This window comes from Plectropomus leopardus, chromosome 18 (assembly GCF_026936395.1).
Source record: "Plectropomus leopardus strain MGB_pleo_1.0 chromosome 18, ASM2693639v1, whole genome shotgun sequence".
Lineage (NCBI taxonomy): Eukaryota > Metazoa > Chordata > Actinopteri > Perciformes > Serranidae > Plectropomus > Plectropomus leopardus.
Window position 1 is genome coordinate 1,798,233 of NC_142193.1, and position 12,974 is coordinate 1,811,206.

General features: G+C 40.5%; 1 protein-coding gene across 1 annotated transcript; it reads left to right on the top strand.

Annotated features, from left to right (window-relative positions):
- The first annotated feature begins 147 nt into the window (after window positions 1-147).
- On the top strand, window positions 148-12,602 carry LOC121957325 (actin-related protein 2/3 complex subunit 1A-A). Its single transcript, XM_042505902.2, has 10 exons — window positions 148-305; window positions 1,016-1,146; window positions 3,393-3,497; window positions 4,050-4,272; window positions 6,261-6,368; window positions 9,062-9,268; window positions 10,043-10,118; window positions 11,155-11,345; window positions 11,771-11,861; window positions 12,404-12,602. The coding sequence occupies exons 2-10, from the start codon at window positions 1,083-1,085 to the stop codon at window positions 12,407-12,409; spliced, it is 1,071 nt and encodes a 356-aa protein (XP_042361836.1). The 5' UTR covers window positions 148-305; window positions 1,016-1,082; the 3' UTR covers window positions 12,410-12,602.
- Window positions 12,603-12,974: the final 372 nt, after the last annotated feature.

Here is a 12,974-nt window from a genome sequence, read left to right on the forward strand (position 1 = left end):
TGTGTGACTCACACACATCTACAGGGGGTTTCTTAACCTATTAGTGTGTGTATATTGCATATCTCTCTACCAACTGATTGCGGTGGTTTATTACAACAGACCTGCTCCAGACAAGATGCCTCCTTAAGAGCTCCAACAGCAGACACACCCACCTTTCTCTCACTCCCTTCAGTAATATCACAGTCACTTCCTTCACCCGTCAGACTGCACAGCTCCATTCGTGTCGACTGCCCAGAGTCCGCGAATAGAAGCCTGCACCTCTAACCCCCACCACACATCAGCCTAACTACATACACACAGCAAAGGTAAGGAATGACCTCAGCCGTCTCACTTTTTGATCACTTATAAAAACCTGTTTATGCCTTCTATGTGGGCCATGCAACTGTTAAGAAACACACTGTTCCATTACAGACATTCATATCTGTCTGTGTGTGTGATAAGGCTGGGCAAAGACGAATATGACACCAATAGTAACACTTGGAATGTACCTCTATGTTGCAGTCTGAGGTAAAATCATCTTAGGCTGAAACTGTGGAACTAAATGTAAGAAACTGTCGTCTCTGTATTCAAAAACTCAAGGTTTGTTTCTCCCACTCAGGCTCAGGTGATTGTGAGAATGCAAAGAATAGAGGTGGAACAGTTAAAGTGTGTTTGCACAGCGTGCACCACACCTGTTAAAGGTGTAGTGTTGTCTTGCAGTCATTACTCACAGAGCTAACAGTGAGTTAAGAAAGAGTTTTTTAACTCATACACCCAAACTGTAAGTCTGTCCATAAAGAGAATGTGCACATTTTCTTAGGACCAAAATTCCAAGTGTCCATCACAGTAAATAATGTCAATCTAGTGCAAGAATGACTTTGATGATTTTAAACTCAGATAGGAATATGAGAGTCTAGTCTCAATAACTCATATCACATCATTTCTAAACCCAAATTCAACAAACTAGCAGTGCTTTGTCTGTAAAATTCATGTCTCTCGACAAAATGTCTCCCTGTCCTCCTCCTGGGACCTGCAGCAACACATCTGCACACCCGGCGTGACAGCATCTACATTCCAGCAGCCTCCCCTGCCTCTGCTCAGACATGTCCCTCTACAGTTTCGGCCTGGAGCCGCTCTCCTGCCACACCTGGAACAAAGACCGAAGCCGTGGGTGAAACAAAACACACAGTAACACATATATGCTGTATGTGCACCTATGTGCATCACTCCATTTTCTCTCTCCATAACTTGTTCAGTACAGGGAGGGACCAGATACATTTTCTCCCTTCTCTGATTGCATTAATGTTGTTGGCTGGAGAACCACAGTGAATCTGATTATTGATACAGGAAATTGACTTAAAGAGCTTTACTGCGTCTGACTGCACTCCAGCAGCAGGATGTCTGTTGCTGTTTTTGTACTTTGCATGAGTGCGTTTACATGGAAATGAATAACCTGTTTATGAGGTTTATCCCGGTTCCGATCATATTTGGGATATGGTGTTTGCACAGTGAAATCAGGATAATCGCATCATACATGAAAAATGTTAGTAAGCCTGTTACTGTCTGCGCCTGTGATGTTTACAAAAACAAACCAGTAATGGGAGATGGGAGGAAATATTAAAAAACTACATTGTACAGTTTGATACATCCATGGTACAGTTACTCAGTCCCTCCAGGATTTTTTCATATTTGGAAAATTTAACTGAAGTTTGGTGGGAATGTTATCCCAGGCCCAGTTTTTCCTCTGGTTGTCCTCACAAGTTGTTGGCACTGTGTTGAACTACTCCACTTATTCAGACACTAACATTATTAGCTGTTATTATGTGGTTGTAGCACCCAGTAAAGGTGTGAACATGCAAAAGTAACGCAGTTTCTTTCAGAACACTCCAGCCAGCCTACTCAGGTTTCTTATGACTGGGATTTAGTGTCTACATTTTCAAGGCTCAAACATATAATGGGATATGGTACTCCAAAACCATAAATGGGTTATACATGTCCATGTAAACGCAGCCATTGTTAAACACTGCAGTGCAGTGTGTTTGTTCAAAACACATGACACTGAGGCTTTCCACATTTCATGCAGGTATGGCCCCAAGGTCACTTCTGCTCTTTGCCAATAAATTATCAAAGAACATGTGGAGCTCTAGTGTGGAGAAAAAAGCAATATAAAATATTTTATTTTCAGTGTCAGACAGTTAGTTAGTTGGTGGACTTTGGACCTTGATAGTCAAGTCAAGTCAGTTTTATTTATAAAGCCCATTATTACAAATTACAGTTTGCCCCAGAGGGCTTTACAGCATACGACATCCCTCTGACCTTAGACCCTCACATCAACTAAAGAAAAACTTCCCCCAAAAAAAACTGTAATGGGGAGAAAAAATGGTAGAAACTTCAGAGAAGAGCTATCCCTCTTTCAGGGCAGACAGACCTGCAATAGATGTTGCAAATAACAAATAGTGTGACTCAAAAAGAATCTACAGGCTTAGCACCTGTGTGAGGCTGTACTGGAGTACAGGGTTACTATTGACAGAGTATGTTATCATGCTCCCAGTGACAGAATATTAACATGCAGGTAAAATGTTTTAAATTTTTTCTTTAAATTTTTGACCTGTTGATGGGTCTAAATGTAAAGTCAGAGGGTCATTTAAGTTTTTACAATGAATCCTCTGGAGACTATTAATGTCTGAACCATATTTCATGGCAATTAGTGACTCCCTAACTTTTTTTCTTGTGGAATTATCAGGACTAACTGTACACTTGTACACAGTAAATATGAAAATCTAATGTCGTGTATGTGTGCAACTTTGCAGAGTATATTCATGCTCATCAGAGGAATAATCCTTTCCACTTCAGGCACTTAGAATGATCTCAAATGAACCTAAACACCTATAGTAGGTATTAGCTAATATTAGGTAGCATTAACTCCTCAAAACAGGCAGACAAATATTTAAGTAGTGTCATTAAGATACACATTATCATGCGCACTACTAGATCTTAATCTGAGTGCTGATGATTTACAGTATATTCTCCAGATAATTAACCTAAATGTGGTGACTGGCCTGTTCTCTGTGTCACCCTCAGACCAATAACTCTTGCACACAGTATGAGTTTAAATAATATTGGTTAGATCCCTGTGAAATATACTGAATAAACGTGCATGCTCCTCAGAGGGTCTCTTTGACTTCATTTCATGGTCTTCCCACTAATATCTTTGCAAACATGATAATGTTGAGACTGCCATTAATCTGGTCATTTTTTTACTCTTTCCCTACCTTATTTTCTCACGAACTGTAGCAGGCTTAGCCTCAAGTATGTCATAATCCCAAGAAGACCATGTCATATTTACTTTGTGTGTGTTATTATCCTGCTAAGTGGTTACAATGCCTAACATTTGTACACATATGCCTTTCTAGAGATTGCAGTGAGTCCCAACAACAATGAGGTGAACATCTATGAGAAGAAAGGCAAAGAGTGGGTCAAGATCCATGAGCTGCGTGAGCACACGGGACGCATTACAGGTACTGTAACCTCTATCAGCCAACAGTGGCGGGAGGAAAGGTGAGATGTGACAACATGACAGTGAGAAAATAAAAGATTTAAAAACAACAGGGCCACTGACCTATAGGGCCTTGATCCTCAGAGGCCTTTCCATTCCCAGACCTTTCAGGAGGGTACCAAGAGCAAATTGTTGTCCATGGGCTCACACACATTAAGTATCTTGGGGTCTTGTTCATTAGTTAGGGTAGAATGGAGTGTGAAGTGGAGAGGCAGCTTGATGTTGTGTCTGCAGTGATGCAGGCATTGCTCTGAACTGTCAGTGTGAAGAGGGAGCTGAGCCAGAGGGCGAAGCTTTGGATTTAGTAGTCTATCTACATCCCAACCGTCCCCTATGGTCATGAGCTTTGGGTAATGACCGAAAAAACACACACACTTTAACACACACCCGTCTATTCTGTGGGTGTCTGATTTAATGGAACTGTTTTCGGTATCTCACGTAGTATATATGATTTGAGAGCAAAGCTTGAATGTACTGTATTTCCTGTCACAGAGCTTAATAATCACGTCCACAGGCATTGACTGGGCCCCAGAGTCCAACCGCATTGTGACTTGTGCCGCTGACCGTAACGCCTACGTGTGGACTCTGAAGGATGGCGCGTGGAAGCCCACCCTGGTCCTAGTGCGCATTAATCGCGCAGCCACCTGTGTGAAGTGGTCACCACTGGAGAACAAGTTTGCCCTGGGCAGTGGAGCTCGCATCATCTCTGTCTGCTATTTTGAGAAGGAGAATGACTGGTAAGCACTTCATGATCAAATTGATATTATTTCCTTATTGTGCATGAGACTTACAGTGATTTTAGTTTTGAAGGCCAAGATTAATGACCTCAGAAGTGTCGGAGTGAAGGGTTATCTCTAGGTCTGAGAAGTGAAGCCAATGCGGAAGTGTCAGAAACCTGCATTCTTTCTAATTGCCAGCGGCGGGGGGACTTCACAGTTTGCATATATGTCTGATTGTTTGCTAGTCACTGACAAAATGATCTTACTTCTCACTTGATTCATCTCCTCGGTAAATTCACCTAAAACACAAGAAACTTGTGCACTCAATGAGGATCCTAGGGTCACTGACCAGCAATTATGACTTAAATATGAATGTCAGAGAGCAGTAATAGAAAAAAAAAAGCTGAGAGGAAGCAGAGGGGATTTCAACTGAGCACAAGAAAGTTGTGCTCCAGGAATATACACACTGAAGAAACTAGGGTCATCAATCAGCTATTATGGTTGATAGGCATAATAAAAAGGTCAGAGAGCAGTGAAGACTAACACATCTTTGGGGCACCTAGTTGGTCCCACAACACCTCCAGGAGGCTAGGCAGTGAACTCTGGTGTCCCAATGCTAGTCCAAAACACTTAACTGATAAGTTTATGGTTTTAATTGCTAGTTTTAACTCCTCTTCAATACAGCAGGACTTTCATTTTCTAAATTATGGTCACATTTAAAGTAAAATAGCAAAAGCAGGGAATGCTTAAGGGTGTGGCTACCTTATTATTGACAAGTCGCTGCCACAGTGGCGTTCTTGTAGTCTGGTACAACCATCCTAATCATCCTGATGTGAGCTCAACAATCTCTTTTTTCTCTGTGAATCAACTGGATTTGCTGCCATCCTGAACACTTTCAGTGTGCAGAGCTACTCGTCATGACAGACAAATTCTTTCAGCCAATCCTGATGTTAGCACTAGCCTCTACTACACAAATAAGTTTTTACGTTAGACAGTACCAGTCGATCTAAAAAAAATATAACTTATTTATATTTACTATTTGTATGTGACATGTACCTCCCCATGAGTTGTTTGCGATACCCTGACACTGTCAGCACATTTGACCATTTCTACTTTAGCAGCCAGCTGCCACTGGACTGCTGGATATCAGCTGGCAGTGTCCTTGTTGTCTGTCTGAAGCGTCGTGAACACTGATCTGCATAGCTGTGATCTTCAGCTTTGCAGCCTGTTGTATCTGCTCCTCCATCAGTGGCCAAACAACAATGAACTTTGTATTTTCACGGGGTTACACCTTCTTCATCACCAAAAGAGCCAGCTGACAAATCAAGATTTTGCCAAATCCAATCAGAAAAGCGGTGAAAAAGTCTTTTCCCCTGAGAAACCCTGCAAATGCATCATCTTGTGCTTGTTTAATTGTTGTTATTGACTCTGTATCTGCATTAACTTCACTTATCACTGTTGACTCTGCTAACATTACAGCTTGCGCTTGTTGCTGTGGGAGCAGCCATTACTGTTTCGGATGCAGTGACCTGCATTTCACGTCTTTAACTACAACGCAGTCCTTGATTGGCTGCTTATGTTGTCAACAACGGTGCAGTTCCCTGACTGGCCCGGATGGATTGTAATTTCTGGAAAGTGTTTGGGGTGGCAGATTCTAGAGTGAAACATAATGTCAAGCTCACGTCATTAGGATCTGACCAGTCTAGTTTTCTTGGGCTCCACCCCTTGTTCCTCCACAGCTCCCTCTAATTCAAATATGGTCAAAAAACAACAAAAAACCCCCCCCAAAAAACCCCCTACCCCTACCTCCACCCAAAAGGAGATGTCTGTCAACAGACAAAGAAATTAGAAGGCAAACCACTACAATGATGTGCAGAAATGTACAGAAATGTGCTGCAAATACAACGCAACCACATTTTCATGTCATCTTACCTGTTAGATTGCTTGCAATAATATTTGCCAAACACATTTGATTGCAGGCATTTAACATTCTCTTTTCCTTTCAGGTGGCTGAGTAAGCATATCAAGAAGTCCATTCGCTCAACTGTCCTGAGTCTCGACTGGCATCCCAACAACATCCTGCTGGCAGCTGGGTCCGCAGACCTCCACTGCAGGTGACACAACCACCAAAACTGTGATGTAAAGGGAAGGAAGCTGACTAGACTCTTAGTTCTATGAAAGGACACCCAAAGAACCACAATTTGAAGCTCAGGTTAATTGTCAATGAGCAAATTAAAACTCAGTGTATTTGAATTTTGCAGCAGGACAACATGTGGCCAGGTGAACCAGATTAATTATGTCCAAAAATGATCCAAAAATGCATCAGTGAACCACACTGTTGCACTGGGTGACATGTTCTTTCATTTCATTAACACATTGTAGTTTATCTTGACCCAATCCCACACACAGCATACTAATGCAAAAAATAATCACCAGAGTTAAACATAGTCCTCAACAAATGCACTACTTCTTCCTGTTTGGTAAAAAATGCATCATGAACAAACTTTATAAAAGTAGCACCACAGGAAGAAATGAAAAAGAATACTTCACATGGTTTGTGCACAAAAGTCTTATTTGAAAAGTAGTTATCTAATGATGATGAAGTAAAAAGTACAATATCTTCCTCTGAAGCATGAGGAGAAGAAGTGGAAAGTGGCATGAGATATAAATACTCAAGTAGTGTAGAAGTTTCCCAAATTTGTACTTAAGTACAGTTCTTGACTAAATGTCCTTAGTTCCAGTTCTGGTCAGCAGAGAGATGCACAATAACTTATATTACAGTAATTGGGATCAATACACCAAGTATGTCCAGTCATAAGTACTCTAAAACATTGTCTAAATTTGATTAAATGATATTCATGTATTTTTAAAAATGTTTCTCAAATGTAATTTTTTTTCTTGTGCTGCACAACAATTTGTAGACTGTGAAAGTGAGATGTTTTGTCTTATCTTGGTATGAGTGCTCTGGACTTCTCGTAAAAATTTTCTCTTACCTAGGAGAGTAGCAAAAACAAGAAAACATTGATGAATCCCAAAAATCACTGGGTACTAATAAAATAAGAACAAATTGTGGACATGAACAAAAAAAGAGAAAATTTGATCATAGATTGTTTCTTGCATGAGGCGCAATGTGTCTGCAATTAGAGTGCGAATAGATTGTTATCGTGGGAATGAGTGTAGCAGTATGGTAATGTGAAAACCAGCCTAACAGGAAGTTACATGCTGTTTTTTTATGGTGGAGTAAGGAGAATGAGGCGGAGTTGAGAAGCCTCACAGCCTGAGGAGAGAAGCTGCTCTGTAGCCTGGTGCTACGGTAACAGTACGTCTATACTGTTTGTCAGATGGCAGAAGGATGAACAGGCTTTTGCCAGGGTGGGTTTTGTCTTTCAGTATTTTATCGGCTCCACACAGGCACCTCACCTCACCAATGTCACTGATGCTCAGTAGATGTGTACCATTGGTGTTCTGATGTAGAGCCCTCCTGTCCACAAAACATGCAAGTCATAATGTTTCCAGTCATGACACTTGCTTTGCTGCTCTGTAAAAGCAACAAGAACTTGGCACAAGGTTTCTGCTTCTTCAAGTTTTCAAGAATTACAGCTTTCTTTCCCAGAGTGGAGATGTGTGATAATAGTGTCAGTTTCTCTGTAGAGAGGATGCCACTTCCACTGCCTCCCACATGACAGAAAAAGTGGACTAAAAGTGGATTTATAAAATATATGTACACGTTAGTTGATACTGAATGCTGAGCTGAAATCAACAAGCAGTATGCATTGTAGATGTTGTTGTTTTCATTGTGTAAGGGCTTAGTGTGTATAAGGCAGTGGAAGTGGCATCTTCTGTGGATCTGATGATCTGATGGCTCTGTATACAAACTGGAGAGGGTCCAGTCTGGGTGGGCTGGCTGAACATATGCCAGTCTGTGCACTCAAAACGATGTTTTTTTTCTTTTTTTCTGTTCTTGTTGTGGTGGGGGAGCCTGGTCTGTATAAAGATGTGGGCACAACCTGATCTCCTGTTCCAAGGTTAGCAATGTCTTATTTGCCCATTTTATTTTCCCACAAACACAGGCAGGAGTTGTGCTCCTGACTACCCTTTAAAAGATTTGTCAAAAGAGTGCCCCAGTCATTAGTTGTTAACCCTTTGAAACCTAGGACAAACCTGGGAAGAAGTCAATATGGAACATATAAATTTGACCCCCAAATTAGTGAGAAATTAGTATAAAAAGCACAAGAAAGTTACCTGAAAATGAGCAATAAAACAAAAATAAAAACAAAGACAAAAAACAACAGTGGGAAAGAAAAAAAGCGTAAAAACTATAATAAAATGTAAAATGATTTTAAATATATAATTATGATAATTATACATATAGTTTTTTCCCTAACTGTTTTTACCTCTAGACATTTGTTCCTAGCTTTTTAAAAATATAGACATTTTCTAAAACTACTAATTTCTTGCCTATGGCTCACTCGTTTCATAGTCAGTGGGTTTTTGGTTAGAAGCCTGAAATAAAGTCACAAGCTGAAGAGACATTTACGTTTTGGTCTACAACATAAAATCTGTCTGGAAACACCCCGCTGTGAACTCTGAAGCTTTTATGTGTCTTAAAAAAAGGTGGTTGCTAACAGGAGGTTAAATGAGACTACAGAATGTCATCACGCTGAGCTGCACTGAACTTCACAGCCTGGTTGTGGTCCTGATGTTAAGTCATGTGATCATAGAGTAGCTCATGTCAACAGTACATTAAGCAGCCTAACATTGGATCCCAAATCTGGCAAAGTGTAAGATTTCCTCCTGTACTTCTCAGGGTTTTTTCAGCTTACATCAAGGACATCGAGGACAAGCCCGGACCCACTGCCTGGGGGGCCAAAATGCCTTTTGGTGAGGTGCTGCTGGAGCATAAAGACTGTGGAGGCTGGGTGCACAGCGTCTCCTTCTCTCCCAGTGGAGATCAGCTGGCCTGGGTGGCCCACAACAGCAGCATCACTGTGGTGGATGCTGCTCAGGGGAAGGAGTGAGTACATCTGCCAAACACTTATGCCGTCACTATGAGCTGTATTAATATTCAGATAAAACTGAGATTATTGAATACATTTTTCTTTTTTAATGAAGTGGATCAGTGAGCAGGGTGTAGTCAGGTAATTTGGAACACTTTTTGGTAGATTGCCAAGAAAACCACCTAAAACTCAGCAGACTTCTCTTAAGTGTGACTTACTAAAAATGTCTGAAATGTGAGAGTTCCACCCACAGGCAAATCGTGTTATGTCACCTAAAACCATATTGTTTTTACTGTAGGAAAATGCCCCATTGACCCTATTTTTTGTCCCATTTTACCTGGATACATTAAGTCCTCACTCAAATCCCTAATGTTAAAATATTTTGATGATAAGTCAAACTGTTGATAGAAAACAAGACCCGCCAACCACTTTCATTGTAATACTTTTATAGTTTTAGCTGCAATACTCCTTTTACCAACATGAGAAAATCAACATGCCATGAGGCTTTTCATGCAAAATCTGGGACCAGTGACTTTTTGACTTTGCTCTGTCCATCCTAGAGATCTCAAAGCAATAAAAATGATGCTTTTAATCTAAGGCACATTTGTAGCAAGAACTTTAGAACATGTTTGGTGACTAGCCGCTAATATTTAAAGAGCCCAAGATGTAAAGAGTTCTTACTTCCAACATAAATTTTTTACTGATTTTTTACTATGTGATCCTGAAATTAACTTGATGTCATGGCTTTTTACATGATATCAATGCCTCCCTTCTGACCTCTGTCCATCCAGGGTAACCCAGCTGACCAGTGACCGTCTGCCTCTACTGAGTGTGCTTTACGTCAGCCCCACTGAGATTGTTGCCGCGGTAACTATCAGCTGCTCTCCAACTCAAACATGACTTACTGTAGGTTCTCGACCTAATGTTGCAGGCTGCTATTTTTATATCAACAAAGGATCAAATGAACAGAGTCCTTCATAATGATAATGTTGATGTTGTGTTTCCAGCTTTATTCCACTAACCTTGGGCGGGCAAAAAGATTGCTGCAGGGGGACTTACGATTAGCCAATCAATGCCATGAGCAGTACTTACATGTCTGTCAAGCTTTTGTCAAACTATTTTGTGTAGACAGTATGTCCTCTGACTATCATCCAGCAGTGAAGTTTATACTTTGCTCAGTGGCAATCAAAAATCATATTGGTTACATATTATGTAGTTAATGTGACCCCTTTGACAGCCTTTTGTTGTGTGGAAGGTATGCTCATTGGGCCGTACCAAATACAGAAAAAGGCAAAGCAGATAATTCACAACTGACCCAGTGTGCATAATTGTATTGTATTGTATTACTGCACCACATTTTTACATCACAGTGGTGAGAGAAAGCCTGTGGTGAGAATGCCATGACAAAAAAAGTTCCTCCCTTATTGTTTTTATGTGTAATCATATTTACGGGGGAGAGAGGCCACTGATTTAAAGTGTAGCCACGGATATAAAATGCTGTGTTATATCAAGAGGCTACAAACAGTTGGGGGTGGCTGTGGCTCAGGGGGTGGAGCAGGTCACCTCTAATCGGAGGATACTTAAACATGTTGAAGTATCCTTGAGCAAGATTCTGAACTCCAAATTGCTCCTGGTCATTGCCCCATTGGTGTGTGAATGCATATGAATTATTAAAAACTGCAGAGCAGGGGACACCATGTAAAGTAGCCTTGGCCACAATTATATGGTTACATGACACTGATGTCAGAAAGCCCTTTAATGAAGCCCTCAAAATTCAACTCTTGTTGTTATTTAGGTTATCAGATTGAATAATGCAGCTTCAAGAACCTAGACAGTCATAAGTTGAACTTTCATATTAATGTGATTCTTTGCATTTCGTTAACCCTACTTTCTTTCCTGTCAGGGTCATGACTGTTGCCCCTACCAGTTCACCTATAAGGGTCCAGGTGCTCTGGAGTTTGTGAAGAAGCTGGACGTCCCAAAACAGACCACCAAGAGCAGCATGTCAGCCATGCAACACTTCCAAAACCTGGACAAGAAGGCCACTGAGGAAGAGAACAACGAGATGGACACCCTCCACCAGAACAGCATCACGTAAGGGCCGCCGCCGTTTCCCTTTAGGTAGTGTTAAAACGTCTACCAAGGTGACAGTCTAAATAGCAAAATTCCAGATTTTCTGCCAATAAGAATTGTTTTTGCAAAATACCTTACCTTATGTAAAGATCTAAATACTTCTTTCATCACTGGGTCAAGGTTAAAACTGTTAGCTCTGTCAGCAGTATGGCTGTTGTTAGAACTGTTTGCTGCAAGTCAGCTTAGCTACCTCCATGTTGACAGCCATGTGCAGGCAATCCCAGTTTAGACTCGGAATTGTAAATATCGCTGAATATCGCATGCAGCTCCTTCAAATATGCCAGTGTTGTTGTTAAAGTTGCATGACATTTTGCCTTAATACACTCTATATGTTCATAACTACCAGCCTTTTTAAGCCTTGTGTGTGTATGTGTGTGGTCCTGCAGACAACTGTGTATTGTTTCTGGAGAGAAAGCCAAAGTGGAGAAGTACAGCAGTGTGGGTCTGGATGGAGCCATGGTGATCTGGGAATTTAAGGTACATGCGTCAAGCTTTGTCTGTGATACAAAAGTAAAGCTGTGATTTAGTAACTTAGTAATCCACAAAAGTAAAGCTTGATGATGGAAAGTGGGCTTTGGCACATTTTACATTCACTGACATTATGAACACAGAGTGTATACCTTCAATTGAGTCATTTAATTCTTATCATAGTTATGTCCATGCCAGCTCATCCATTTATCTGATTTCCATATCCACAAAACATTTACAGTTGGAAGAAATTTGGGGATTTGGGTAAATTTGAGGGTACAAGGAGAAATTAATTGTTTGTGAATATATATATATTCACAAACAATTGTGAATATATATATATTCAAATACTATGAATAAAAAATGTTTTATGGAGGCTTTTTCATGTAGGAAGCACAGATTAAATGTTCAGCACTGATTGCTGCACTCAGTATCAGCTATCAACACAAACATATTGCTACATAACCTACAACTATCTGTCTTCAACACACCTTATCAATACATGTGTGTGGGATCAGTTCTAACATGTTTGTGTTATTGTTATTGTGCAGCATTGACACACCACAGTCTGTCAGTCCTTGAGGTGTCAGAAGCTGGACCGACCCCTAAACCCCTCTATCAAATACTCTTCTGTGGAATATAACTGCTACCACTTGAACCCACACAACTACTGATCAGCTTTTGTACAACAATGTGAGCACACTGTGATGTCTTTTGGACAAATAAAGATGATATTTACAGGCCAGACAATATGGTGTAATGACTTGTTCTTCACATTTTTGTGTTGTGTCTTCAGTGGACTGACATTTTCCTCCTTTTAACTTACTGTCCAACTGCATGTGTTTGATGTATTTCAGTAATCACTTTATTTTTGTGTCACTACTCCACTCCTGCTATGCTACTTCCTCTTAAAGGAGCTCTTTACTGAAGTGAGAAATAATTAACATCATTACTCAGCCTATGAAAACTGATGTAGAGTATAAAGTCTGTTGTGGCTTTTGGGGAAAACACCTCTGATGGATTGTCTCAGCTTGGTCTTTGTGACCACACAATTATGACAGAAACCCTCTTTTGTGAAACATTTTTATGCATACAGTTTAATTACTGATGTTTTAATGTAAC